The sequence below is a fragment of the Scomber japonicus genome, chromosome 14 (genome assembly GCF_027409825.1).
Source record: "Scomber japonicus isolate fScoJap1 chromosome 14, fScoJap1.pri, whole genome shotgun sequence".
NCBI classification, from domain to species: Eukaryota; Metazoa; Chordata; class Actinopteri; order Scombriformes; family Scombridae; genus Scomber; species Scomber japonicus.
In genome coordinates, this window is record NC_070591.1 from 15326816 (window position 1) to 15341443 (window position 14628).

General features: G+C 38.2%; 1 protein-coding gene across 1 annotated transcript in view; it reads right to left on the reverse strand.

Annotated features, from left to right (window-relative positions):
* sorcs3b (sortilin related VPS10 domain containing receptor 3b) overlaps window positions 1-13871 on the reverse strand; it is a 42906-nt gene extending 29035 nt beyond the window's left edge. The window contains exon 1 of the mRNA XM_053332479.1: window positions 13092-13871. Coding sequence (XP_053188454.1) covers window positions 13092-13796 — 705 coding nt within the window. The 5' untranslated portion in view covers window positions 13797-13871. The remainder of the gene's footprint in view (window positions 1-13091) is intronic.
* Between the last annotated feature and the right edge of the window lie 757 nt (window positions 13872-14628).

The window sequence follows — 14628 nt, forward strand, 5'->3', positions numbered from 1 at the left end:
TCTTCAGAATTCCTTCTCAATCTGTTATTTAAAGAGAAATGCAGAAATTTTAAAAGTACTTCACTGGGACATGAGAGGCATCTTAGCACCACTTTGGTAGGCAGAAGATTGTCTAAGCCTGTACTGCAATATTGCTGTTAATAAAATGAGAGTGTTGATGCAAATCAACACACTTTCATTAAAATGGAACCTGTTGCTTTTACCACCCCCAGTAAAGCATCATCAAGACAGCACCCTTTCAATATTATTTCTGTCTAATTGGGTAGACAGGGAGAAAAAACGACCTTTACTCTGAACAACACACCTCAGGAATATTGTTTCTTTTCTGCTCAGGAGTAACACATCATGGGAAGTAAGGAACAATCTTTAGAAATGTAAGAAATGCAGCCACTTTCATGTAGAGCTGCCACTGTTTCTGAACCTCACCGGAGGGGACAAGTGAAGGATCTAAATTAATTTCCAAGGGACCCCAAGCTGCTAACAGTGAATGATGTAAGGTTCTTGGTAAGAACACGGCTAACAGCTCTTTCTCAGAAAGGATTGACACATATTTCTATTTTATTTACCTTTACTGTCCTCTGAAAAGTTCACCACTAAAATGAGACACATTTACATTCTCATGAATACACATAAGCTATTGTACTGTAGAGTAAACACATCCATACAGAGAGCCAACTCTTTGGAATAACCTTGTCTATTTACCTCCTCTGATTCTCACCAGAAAATCTAAATGTCTGACAACTCACAGAAATGTGTCGACAATAATTAAAAGATTTTCTTAAAAAGCTTTTATAAGCTGATTTTAACCAAAATATGCCACATTCCTATGTCAGCTATCTGGAGGTCATTTTTTGTGACCTTGTCAGATTTAATAAACAGAATAAAAGTGGGTTTTGAATCCTTCAAGTGAATGATTAAACGTAATCCGATAAGCCTTGATCACAGATGTTCTTTTATTTGCCCGTGCTGTGTGTATACAAGATGTATGTGTACAGTGAGCCTACTGTAAGTGTACATTTTAGGAGTACTTTTGTGTTTTTTTGTGTGCTATTATACAACTAGATGGTCAAGTTAAACTTAGTATTCTACAGTAAAGGTTGCATGGTCAAAAGTTGGTACTCACCACTTCTGGCTATCCATGGACACAAATGTCCTACACATGCTGCCCAAAGACAAGCCTTACTTGCAGTCTTACTTGCCACAATTGGAACAGAGTGGGAGCTCAATTCACCCAAAGAAGAAGATAGCACAGCCCAAAGAGCACTCCCTAGGGGATTGATCAGAGAAGGCCCTCCACCCACCAGTCGCTTCCTTGTGATTCCAGGGGTCTTCCGCAGCATGATACCTGACTGTTTAATTTGCCTGCAGATGCCAACAGGGTTGGAGGAGTAAGGTGTGCTGACTTTTAAAAGGACTGTAGTTAGAAGGCATGCTTTTGGTCCTGGAGGAAGCTAATGGCGCTTTTCCACTATACAGTTCTGGCACCACTCGGCTCGTCTCCACTCAGTACAGTTCCAGGAACGACCTTTTCCATTACAAAAAAGTACCTACTTAACGCGGGTGGGGTCGTCATAGCACGGTTCCGCGAAACTGCCGTGACTGGACAATGGAGGACATTGAGGCAGTGGTGTATTGCTGCTGTATGTGGCTTTCTGTCACACACAAAGCAAGAGAAGAGAAACGATTGACTGTAACGCGGTTGCCGGTATTTAAAAATGCCGGGTTTGAATAGTTTAAGTTACTCAAGTGATTCCAGTCAAATCTAAAAAGAGGAGGTTTGGCTTGTTGGGATCAGCCATGAGAAAAAATGACAGGATTTTCAAGGATCCACAAATGGTCAGAAATATTGTAAGGGGAAAAACTTGGAGTAGTAGTGTGATCGATCAGGTTAACTAGAAGTGGGGTAGTTATTATAGATTGTGTCTCAAAGCACCACATAGATAGAGCCCTTAAGATTCATGCATTTGAAGATGGTTGCAGTGTGAATTGCTTCCCACTTGGATTAGAAGCAAAGATGAAGGGAGTGGTACAGTAAGTGCCATGCCACTGTCAGTAGAGCCTGAGTCATTTTGGGGTGATGCAGGTCTGTTAGAATGACTAGATTCAGAGAGGGGAAGAAGGAGGACTGTAATTCTGTGTGTTTGAGTTTTGAAGGCGAATTGCAGGAAAGAGTGTACCCTGATTATGTGTGTTACAGAGTGAGGCGATATGAGAGAGCTCCTCTCAGATAATTTTGTTGCCAGGAATATGGACATGTTGCTGCAATACATAGAGGATTAGAACATGTGGGAACTGTGGGAAGGACAATTGCAATGTAGAGATGTGTAAAGTAGAGAAAGTGCAAGCAAAGTGCCTGAACTGCAAGATAAATCACAATGTGAGGAAGATTTTTTGCATTCATTGCCATGGTCATTCATTGCCATGGTCATTAACTGTGCTGCCGAAATACAGGGGAAGTTGGAAAGAATCAAGATGGTGCTGGACGCTGCCAAGAAAGACTTGAACGTTATAGACATATCTGAAGAAGATAAAGTTCACTCTGCAGGAAGGATTTTCATCAACTCAAGAAACTGGATCTAGGTTTTAGAATGGAAAATGTTGTGAATGGGATCATTTTGGATGGACACTGTAAATAGTTTTCACAATGAATTTGTTACATTTCAGCAGATGGCAGTAATGCAACATTTATGATTGCCAACCACTGTAAATTGTTCAGTTCAAGTTCAAGTTCAGTGAGGCCCTGGGTATCACTGGCCAACAGCAGGGTTGCCATCAGGTAGAGAATCTCTCAATATGGTCAATTTGTTCTCTTTGTCCACTTGTCCTGACTGTCAGAGTAGCTAGGCTAGTATTTAGAAGAGCGGTGTAGGTTGCATGTTGGCTTCATGTATTGAGAATGGTACAATACTGATCTCGGTTATTGGGTTGATTTGCAATAGGATGAGAACAGCAAGAATAGTGTAAACACATAACTTAAACATTCTTTGAGCAATATTACAAGTGATCTACCATTGTAATGTCTTGCTTTTGTGTAGATGTTTGAAACACAAACTGGATTTTAGTAGAAAGGTGAGATTGACAAATATGGTGAGGTTGCTTGTGTGCGCTCCAGCAGCACATGCCTGACTGCTGGTATGCACCCCCATCTTGCTGATGGCACAACATATTTCATGTGTAATTGTTGCAGCTCTATAAAAAATGGACAAAACAACCGATGACCCTAAATATCCTACATTTTCTACAGAATAAAAACATTTAGGAGCACTGGCAGCGAGACAGACTCTACTCTAAACCATAAAAATATAATTTTTGAGAGCAAAAGAAGTCTCAAGAGGGCCAGGTGAGGGTGATGCCCAGCTTTTACATACCTTTTCATTATTTCATAGTGTAAAAACTCACTCTCGGCTGTTGAATAAAAAGCAGAAGTGCTTTGTAAGAGGAAACAGGGTGAAAAATTAAGAACACCAAAAGCTGGAAAAGGAATATGAGAAAAGCAAGCTGGGAATCCATTGTTCACATCACTACTCTGCATTTCAGTGGCCTGCTCATGCAGATGCAATCCTGAGGACATAAAAATAAAACCTGTTTCATTTGTTGTTAAGCTCATTACAATCTCAACTTCATTAAATGAGGAAAGACAGATGCCAAGGGCAAGACAGAGTCGTTTCAGTAATTTGACAAACACTGTTTTTTTTTAAGTCAACCAGCTAATTAATGTCCTAGATCTTCTACTCACATTTCAGAACATTTCAGGCTTGTTGTAGCACCGCACCTTTTAATTTTCATTTATTGTGCTATAAGGGAAAGAAAATACCTGCCAAGCACAGGAAACAAGATTGTTTTGAGTCCTTTCTGAAAAACTTACGAAAAACGCATTAAAAATATAGACTACCAGTATAGATGTAGAGAGAAATCTGTATCTGCAGATTGTAGCCGTATTTTGCAACTTCTTTTTTCCCCCTGTAAGATTATAGATAAATATATTTGTGCATCAATTAGAAATTATCTGGTGCAAACACCTGCAGAGAAAAGAAACACAGTATTGGTTGCAAATTTGCATACGTTTCTTTAAGGCTTGAAAGAAGTGAGGGTAAAATCAAGATGCACTGCAAGTGGGCGGAGGGATAAAAACACAACATCCCGATTGTGGCTCTGTGAGGACATCTCTAAAGTAGAGCACTTAGCAGGAAAGACAAATGTCTTTCAAGAGAAATGGCGCGGTCGAAGAGAGGCCTTACTCTGTCCTCATCTTATCTGTGGAACAAATTGATTGTTTGTTCTTTTGCAGGTGAAAACATACTCTAGGGATCCAGCTTTCATCAAGTAAACCCCAGTGAAATGTCCCTTTTGCATTAGTCTGCTGTCTGTATGTTTGCTTATCCTTGCGACTCCTGAGCTTTGGTCATATAGCCCCGATGCTTTTGAGCTTGAGAGGCTTCAGCAATCAATTCAGTCCATAATGGGGGGAAATTAATGAAATGGGCCGAATGTAATAGGGTTTCACTTCAGATACAGCTCTATTGTGAAGAGATTTTGTTGGGTATAGAATGTCTCTCTGCTGCTAGCAACAAAGTACAATAAACTATGTTGTTTACCATTAGTGGGATAAAACATCGTGATTGGTCTACTTCATTTCTTTAAAGAAAGCTTGGGGCCAATAGTCGGAGAATATGTTTAATGGACTGTGTATTGAAACATGCACACAGCTCAGTCCATATATTTTTTCTTCTGTGTCTTGATGTCTCAGCACATGTGGTTTGCACAAAAGGTGAAAAACAAGTGTAGCAGCATACAAGGACACATTTGATGGAAATTTCAGAAGTCATTTAAATGTTTCGACACATTTGACAAAGTTTTAGTCACATCCCATGCAATTTAAAATTAATTTTATGCATTGTAAGCAGTGTGAGAGCCAAAAATTAAGCATTAGTATTCTACCCATAAAGGTTTCTTGTTCTGTGGCTCTCTCATTTGCTCATATTTAGCGTTCAGAGGTTGAAGATATAGTAGCATGACTGCATTTATTCATTCTTGTTCCAGGTGTAATGCCAGTGTGTAATTCTGTTATTCACTAAGACATTGTCTACAGCAGACATTGGAAATTTACCAGGATGACATTTTTATACTATAAAATCTTGGGAAAATTAACATGTTTTGTTTTTGGGTTTTTTTTGATAAGTTTTAAAAGTAGTTAGCATTTTGGATAACTTTAAGCAATATGACACCATTCAGACATTTATTCCACTTCACTTCTATTCCTTCACAGTTTTGGCTCCTAATGGCTCGGCTTCTGCCCGAGGGGCTGTGAGCCGGAGCCAAAGGCGGTAGTGAGTCCAAATTGAGATTTTGGAAGAGGAAAGTCCTCCACCTTAAATGACCCCCTTGCAGCCAAATGTTCTGTGAGAATCAGATCATGAGTTAAATGTGCTCCACTTATTTGCATTTTTCATAATGTGGGGAGGAAATTGGCTACTCTTACAAATTTAGTTAACATCGGTTTTGATGAACTACTCTAAGTATCCGGAAGTGTAAAATATCAACCCTGACTCCTAGAAATTACACGTTAATAATAGGCTACATATTGCTTTAGGCAGTTATGTTTTAAAGGAAAAATATAAACTTTTAGGATTATGTTTGGTGGCAAGATTTAGCTTCGTTTTTTTCCAGGGAACAATAAGTATGATGTTCTTGTAACAAACTGAAGTCATACAGAGGTGGTCAAAGTGTTGCCACAGTGGATAATTTTAATCCAAACTGGGCCCATTAATATTTATGTGGCAGGTAAAAAATGTTTTACTACTTTTACTACTTTTTGTACGATCTAGACGGTTATGGATACAGTTTAGTGAATTGGCTCCTTTTCCTTTCCAGGTATCATGACATTGAGTGACAGGGAAGTGGGTTCAGGCTTGACATAGAGTGACTGATAACTGATAAAACCAAATGTAATTTCAGTTCATATAAGTTGAGACTTTTTTCGATTTTTCGAACCATTAATAAGTTAAAAAATCATAGCAGTGTGATAAAACCCTACATACATGCAATAGAATCTATGCAATCAATTTACATACTCTCTGCTAATGGCTGAATAATTACGTGTTCATAACATCACATATTCTTTTTGAATTAATAAAATACCAGTGCATACTTGACTCCTACATACATACTGCATTATGGGTTGTTAGGAAGTGTCTTAAAGTGTGTTTATAGTGATTATGTCAGAGTCAGTACTGGCACTATGCAGTACCACATTAAGAAAACGCACCCGGCGGTCTAAGGGCCATCACTCAGTTGATGTACCGAATGATTGAGTCTGATATGCTGCCAATAGGAGTGTTGGAGGGCAAGGAATTGAAAGAGCTAGTTCTGTACCATAAGCCTGAGCACGTTATGCCATTGAGAGCAACTACATGCCTTGAAAATACATTGAGGAGAAGAAGGATGAGCTAAAAGTCAAGCTAGCAGTGCAGACAAGCTAACTCTGACTACCGACTGCTGGACAGCTCTCACAAATGAAAGCTACGTCGCAACTTCTCTTAAAAGTGAACCAGTTAGTATTAACATTAGAGACATATGAGACTTAGTGGCAGTTAACACCTTTATGATCATGAGGGATGTTGCCTCCCAGTTTGAATTTGAATTTTATGAATTCAAAGCACAATAGTTTCAATAAAATAAAATAATATATATATATATTTTTTTTTCTAATTTAAACTTTAAAATATATATATATTATGTGTATGTATTATTTATTTATTTTTTTACATTATTCTCAATTAATCGATCAATGAATACAATTGAACATTTAAACATAAAATGTTCTGTTTTGTCCTAAAAAAAAAAAAACACAGATGTATTGAATTTGTGACATGTATATCGTAAGACAAGGAAAAGCAGCCAATTCACTTAATTGACAGGCCTGAAAAATGACTTTCACAATAAAGTTACTATCAAAATTGTTGCCAATTAGATGTAAGAAAACAGTAAGTGAACATTTTGTGACTTGCCAGATATGTTAATTAACAACATTTCTTAATTTTGATAATAGAAAACATAATCCAGGTATCATTAAGTTTCCTTCAAAACTGCTGTTGCAAATTAGTACTATGAATTTTATTTCTGCAAGACTGGGTTAATAATGTCATGTCAGTTCAATATTGGCTTTTTGATTACGATATAAGGCTTATTTTAATACATGTTCATTGAAAATGTTATGCTATTCAGTGATTTTCTAGGCAGATACCCTTTAACCTGAATTGTGTATGTGACATTTTGAGCCATTAAATTCAATTAAATTTAAGGGTGCTTAATTATAACATTATATGTGACCTACCACTTTCCAATCCTATCAATTTCAGTGACCAGTAAATCCCTATTTGTCACACAAAGTTTAATTTTATTTTTTTGGTTGCAGTGGGTCCAAAATTATTCCAGAGCATCTCCAGGTCAGAAAGAGACATGTTTGGGAAACTGGAAGTGACAGAAGCACACACAACCAAATACATATGATACCAATACCAATAAGATGAAATTTAAATGACCTATATGTGGAAAACTGAGTCACTGAGCAAAATAGCCACAATATACAGCAAAGAAATATAGAAATGATAAGATAGAAAAGCATGAAAGCAAGAATGATATCTTACTAGAGCTTTAGATCTATAAAGTCTATAAAATGGGAACAGTAGTAAAGCAAGAATACACATTGATGTTATTTTAAATCCAATGTTTATTTGTTAAAGTAATTCTCTCATAGCATTCTTACTATTTGCTCCAATATAATCATTAGCTCATGCAAATTATATGTGGTGTCTGTCAGGTCTTACCTCCTCAAAGATTTTGATGAATATTTTGTAATAATTTCTAAATAAATGCCAAAATTTGATATTTTTTTGCTCAATTGATTTTTATTTTATTTTTATTTTTTTTCAAAGCCAGAGCAACCAGTCATTTTAAAGGATTTGTTCCGGGAAAGTCATTGAATGAGTATTCTATTTTCTAAATGTGTCATTTTGTGTTTGGAAGTTTTCCATCATCTCCACTGATTGGACCCATCCCCCCTGTGTGTGTACGCGTGTTATGCTTTATGTCAGACCTTTTGTATCTCACTAGATAGGAAAAACCATTTCCACTGCAACTAATACATCTAATACATTCCTGTCACTATAAACTGCCGAGTCAAACCATTATTTAACTGCCACCTGAGCAGTCCCAGTCATCTTTAAACATGATCATTTATGTTGCTTCAAGGCCCAGTGAGTCTCAACATATAACGTTAACAAACCAGGGTCACTTGGATTGCCTAATTTTAGAGGTGATGAAACTAAAGACAACAAAATCAGCCATGACATTTACACATAACAACTTCTTTCATTCAGAAGCACACTTTATCTCCATGATAATGAATAAAGTCATCTCTCAATTTGAATTGTATTATTTTCCCAATCAGAAAATGCATAAATTTGTTTTCATAACCTAATCACAGCTATAGTATGTGTCTACCACACTGCGACAGTTATTAAACTAATTAATCACATGCAAACCTGTCAAATATAAGACTGCACCCGCTTTGTCACTTTGATTAAAATTTAAACATAAAAGTGGGCATATTCATGTGTGTGTGTTAAAAAGAGAGAGGCTGAGATAGACAGGAAGGCAAAAAGATATCAAACAATGACAGTGTGCTTGAACATACAACTAAAGGGAGACCTTTATTTGCTACTTAAAATGCACTTTGTGAGGCAAAACTACAGTCTAAGTGGTGAGGAAGTGCTGAGAGCCCATGTTGATGTGATGCATTATGGTCCCTGAGCACAAATGATTCATGAAAAAAAGACACAAATGCATGTCATTTGAGGAGTAAAAACTGGGATTTCACTGAATTATTACAACAGAGAGGGTGAAGCTTGAATCCTGTGTGCCGTAAAATAAAATCAAAGCCAAAAAAACCCCCAAAAATAACAATGTAGAGTGCTTCCTTTTTCTCAGCGAAGGTTTAAAAATTGCCCATCCAGGCTCCCGAACAATTGCTTTTGCTGTAGTACCAGCAGTCTACCTCTTACATACCACATAGGATTGCTGCAATTTCTATCACCATCTCACAATCACATCAGTGGACAGTGCACCCCTAAAGGCTTGAGACCGGCTGGATTAATGAACAGACGTATGGTGCTGACACCCTGAGGGATTAGCAGGTGGAGGATGAAAATGTCTGGTGAAAAAGAAATTATCTTGATTTGTTTTTTCCCCCCATTGGCTATTACTTTAACATCCATATTTAGTAAGACATCTGAAACATAAATATCCAACTGAGCCTAGGTTGTGTCAGATAGTGTTTTAATGCTAACATACACAAAGACTCTGGAAGGGTTTTGTGTATACTAGAAATTTCCAGCTGATGAGGAGCTACAAAATATTCTAATACAAAGTACCACAGGAGGGAAACAATTTGTACTGAAATGTTAAAACGTGGACCACTTTTGATTTTCATCAAATGTTGTATGCATGGATCAAAAACCCCTTCAGCTAGAGACCAGGGGACCAGAGAATGACGAAAAGTGCATGAATAAAAGATTCTACAAGGTCACATATCAGCCTTTTTTTTTATTAAATCAAACTATAACTACAATACCAGGAGAAATACAACGACAAATCCCTCTGTTGTACCTGTAAACCTCAACAGTGGCAGCCTTTTAATGCACTTTTCATCATCCTGAACACCCACAAACTCTGGTCAAATGCCTCTGTGAACTGGGAACCCATTCCATTTGATTTTATGGATCAAGGAGTTTCTATGCAACCAGTTCTGGCATGTTAAATGGAATGGCTGTCTATCTAATGAACCGGTTTTAAACACAGGTGTCCCCTAGGGCCGTGCCATTTCCTCTTTTTTTATTGTCTATTTATACCAATGAGATTATGTGCAACAATAGCCACCTCATTCTGATTAAGTATGCTGGCAATGCAGCCCGGGAGGTCTCTGTGATTCCCAGTTGCAGCAAAAAAGACGATGTGACGGAGGTGACAGATTGATTTGACTCTCGCCACCTCCAAGACGAAATGTAACATAAAAAAAAAAAAAGATTTTGCTCCACGATCATAAAAAACAGCTGGTCCCATCGGTGCCCCCCGGAGCCAGATTCAAGCTAGACCCTTTTCTCAAGGTGTATGGACATTATTTACACCAAAATACAATATTATTTCAGCAGCAGAAGCTCAGGGGATGTTAGGTCAATGAGGACATTCATTAGTTGTCTTCCGCTTCAACACAGTGTCCTAGTTTGGTCAGCTTTCTCTGAGGAGAAAAACACACTTGCAAAAATGGTCAATGAGGAGCCTCAAATCATTTGGCTGCCAATAACTCCCTGATCACCAGTCAGCTGGCTTGCACACTAAGACTTTTGCCTTCAGGGGTATGGGAGGGGGGCTCTGTATCCCTTGAGTGTGGGATGTGCTGCCTGTACTGTTTAAAAAGATTACCCACATAGTCATATCACAGCAGATATCCAAAGCAAAGTGTAGATAACATTTTTTAATGAGTTTAATGACTATATTTGTGGCACACATCATCATAAATCATGAATCTTTATATTTTCAACCCCTATTCACATTCAGGACAGATTTAAGAAGCAAGAAACATGCACAGTCAATCAATACCACATGTAGTTAAGAAACATGAATTTAAAAGGGAATTCATGCAGTGTATGTTTTATTCCCATGGTCGAGTCCAATCAATGTTTGCTCTCTTAAAGTCACAGACCAGAGAGTTATGACTCCAGGTTTTGATGTCTCAGACAATCACAGAAATCGAATAATAGTTGGGAGGCTGATTTCTCAACAGATGTGATGCTTTAAACAATGAAATTCTTGATCAAATCTGAACTTGGGAGATCCTCCCTGGTGCTTTCACCATCACCTTACACATCTCTCTCATTTCACTCCCTTTGGAATATTACATCTTGGTCAGATCATAGGCAAAATCTTGAAGAGAATATTTGATAGAACTACCGAATGAAGTAATTTTCCTTCAAATGTCCCTTTTAGATTGGATTTATTATCAGTCATTTACATCTAATAAAAAATCTGATATAGCCTGAGCTCTAACATCTAGTCATAAAATGCTATCAATTTTATCTCTGCAGTTTCAGCTGTACTTTTGGGACCACAGAAAGGGTTCTGACTGTATAAATCTCAAATGTTGACTGGCCACAGTGACAAGCCCATCAGGGATGATCCAGTGAACAGTGTCCTACAGTACAAAATACTATCTTTGGTGAGGAAATCCCAACCCAACAATGTATTTGAAGCATGCCCAAAAAATCACATTTTATGAGGTGCATTTCTGGTTTATTACTGGAGAAATGTCTACAGTGGTGTATCAACATGACCAAAGGCTGGGATGCCCTGGAATACAGAGCTGTTCTATTTATCTTTTTCATTGATATCATATCTTAATATTATCTTAATTTTTGCATTTACTCCCTGCTATACAATGAAGTATTTAATTTGAATTGCAGTGGAAGTGATTTGATGTTGTGCTACAATTACATATAGTACTTGACACACACACACACACACACACACACACACACACACACACACACACATACATATGTATGTGTGTGGTATATCTGCTGTAATTTTTATATTTATATTTGTCTTTGTGATGTAAATTATATGTTATGTGGTTTTGTGTAAGTGCTGTATATGTATTTTACGTTTGTATTAAATAAAAATAAAACAACACTGGGATGCCTCTAACCCTATGACATTAATTAAAATGAATAAACTGTAACAGATGAGAAATGCACTTGGAATGATATAAACATTCAGCAAAAATATATCTGCATTTTTAGATAATATATCACTATTTTCACTGTTCCGGGGACACAAAGATGTGGTCCCAGATTAAGTTGCTGTTACACGCCCTTTTACACAGCAAACTGATGTGATCATACCTGAAGTAAAGAGGAAGATAGGCTCTTTTCTTACTAGGCTGTTTCTGGTTTTGAGATCCCTGTGCCTGATAAATGCTGCAGATTTAAATATGTTTGCATGCTGTACGTGTAAAGTCAAAGATAAAATCTCCATGGCTTTGTTTCATTGAGGATAAAATGTTGTGCAGTGACAAAGGGCACACGCATGTGTCAGCAGCCCTGGTGTGTGTGTGCAGCCATAGTGTGCATGTGTGTGCGTGTGTGTGTGTGTGTGTGCGTGTGTGCAAGCGTATATGGTGGTGGTGGGGTGATCTTGGTGATTACTGCAATGTCTTATCATCCATTTAAGTTTGCGTATTCCCATCAATCTACTCTGAAGTGCGAAGCTTGGTACCATTTCTTGAACCAACATATTGCAATGCTGTATTCGTCCAGGCAATTAGACAACTACCAACTAGGTGTGAGTCAAATGTCACTGACAAAGGCATGGCTCATTTGCCAAAAGGTCAGGCTGTGTCTCGTCAGCGTCACATCAAGAGCCAGGTTGGACACAGTCTCTTTTAATTGTAGCTATGCACCTTCCTGAGAGACATTACTTGATTATTTCATAAATAATTAATGTGTTGTGATTGCTGCCAAAATACCTGCGCTTTCCCATACCTCAGTGTCACCATAAATTTACCTGTGGGGTTCAATGTTAATTTAAAGATCAGATGACACACAGTTTGTTGAAATAAATGATTATACTCTAGTTTGAAAAGCGAGAGGGAATCCCGCATGAGCACAACCATGTCCATCAGGCGTCAACACAAACAGGCGCGCAATGCGCACACAGTTATGACCTCTCTATACACAATAACAGGAAATGTAATGATTCATATAAAAATAGAAAAATGCATTGTCCAATTCAAGGGTGTGTTAGACTGACAGAACTGTTAGTATAATTCATTTCCTGGAGCGAAATTCCCTCCTATGCGCCGAGACAGGTGTGCGTAAAATTGTGGCCAATACATGTAGTTATATTAAATATATTAAGATTATGCATTTTAGACTTAAAATAGTAATTTGCATATATAATCAGTGTGTGGGCCATTTTTATGTTGTCGACAACCTTTATTATATGATGAAATGTGTTTTGGCAAAACTGAAACTCACGCTGCTGTTGTGTCCGGACCAATGCACCATCGCCTGGTTGTGTGCCGAGTCTCCAGACAGAGCAAAAGTAGAAGTGTCCAGATGCGGCTCACTTTGCCTCGGGTTAGACCCTTTGACTTCCTCCCCAGTCCGCCGGTACTCGGCTCTGGAGTTGGAAACACCTTGGACAGTCTCCACAAACCTTCCTCTTGGCTGCGCGTCTCCATGTATACTCCTATCCACATTTTCAGTGTATGTTGAACCCACACTCCGCTTGACTCTCTTTCTGGTGTCAGGAAATGTTCTCTCTAACATTTTAATCGCTGTAGGTCGCCTCTGGTTATCCTCGGAAATGTCATCATATTGTTTACTAGGTATTTTGGGGTAGTTTGGTACCGTTATGATGCCGATATGTGCCTCATGTCCAAGTCCACCCTGTATTTCATTCCCCTCTTGGTTGCCATTGTTCGGATTTAAAGCACCAACGACGACTGATTCCGTCTCAAAATCGCTTAAAACTTTAGCGTTATTGTCGACTTTGAATGAGACTTCATCCTCCGTTGATTTTCGGGTTACGCTTGCCTCCAGCGGTGTTATCTCCAGGCGATAAAATCTGTTGTCTGTTGTAGGAGAACTTATTTCCGCTTGAGCCACAAACTTTGGGTGAAAGGGGTACAGCAACACAAAAGCCAAAAGGGAAAAACTAAAAAATGACCACAGTCCCATTGTGTTCTTCCAAACTGATAGTCTATCAGCAGGGAGAAAAATATAGTGTGGCGGAGCTATTCAACTTCTAAAATATTCAGGGTATCATCTGTACGAGCAAGAAGCCATTCAGCAGACCCGTTCACGTCCAGGAATTTGTTAAAGTGAGGGACCAGTTGGGGAGGCGCTGCGCATCAGGCAAACGCGCCGACGGAGAGTGACTGCAGGAGCCGTAAGAGCTCATTGTTCATGAGGATGTTTGGAGGAAAAACGGATTTAAACATACCGAAATCAGACATGACAAAAAATTAAAATGAAATGAAATTGAAATTATTCCACCATTTAATTTCCGTGTGGGACGACAGAGTTTGTATCCAGTAACACCTTCGTCTATTTGTGTAAACCCATAAAAGTTATCCAAAACATTAATTGATTAACTGGGAGCAGATGAACCCAGAACACGCTGTGGTTACATTTTTTTCCTCTGATACCACAGAAGAAGAAGAAAAATTCTTGCATCAATCAACATCGTATTCACCTGTCAACTGCATGCAAGCGCTTACGCATATGTGTTAGGGTAGATTTTGAGAATTCAGATGGACTTCCTGATAAAGCTCCAAACTGATACTGATATCTTTCTGATGTGCAGAGCAGCAGCATTTGCCACCTGTATTTCTGGTGACACTGTGAGACTTTTTTAATTAAAACACTAATACACCATGCCTCAGGATTTCTAAAAGAAGCAATTAAAGTAATTTCTAAGATATGTTTTATGTTATCCTAATCAATTGTGTCACACAGCTTCCAACAAGTCTGTTTTAAACTTAGCACCTTCACATTTTATACTATTCAT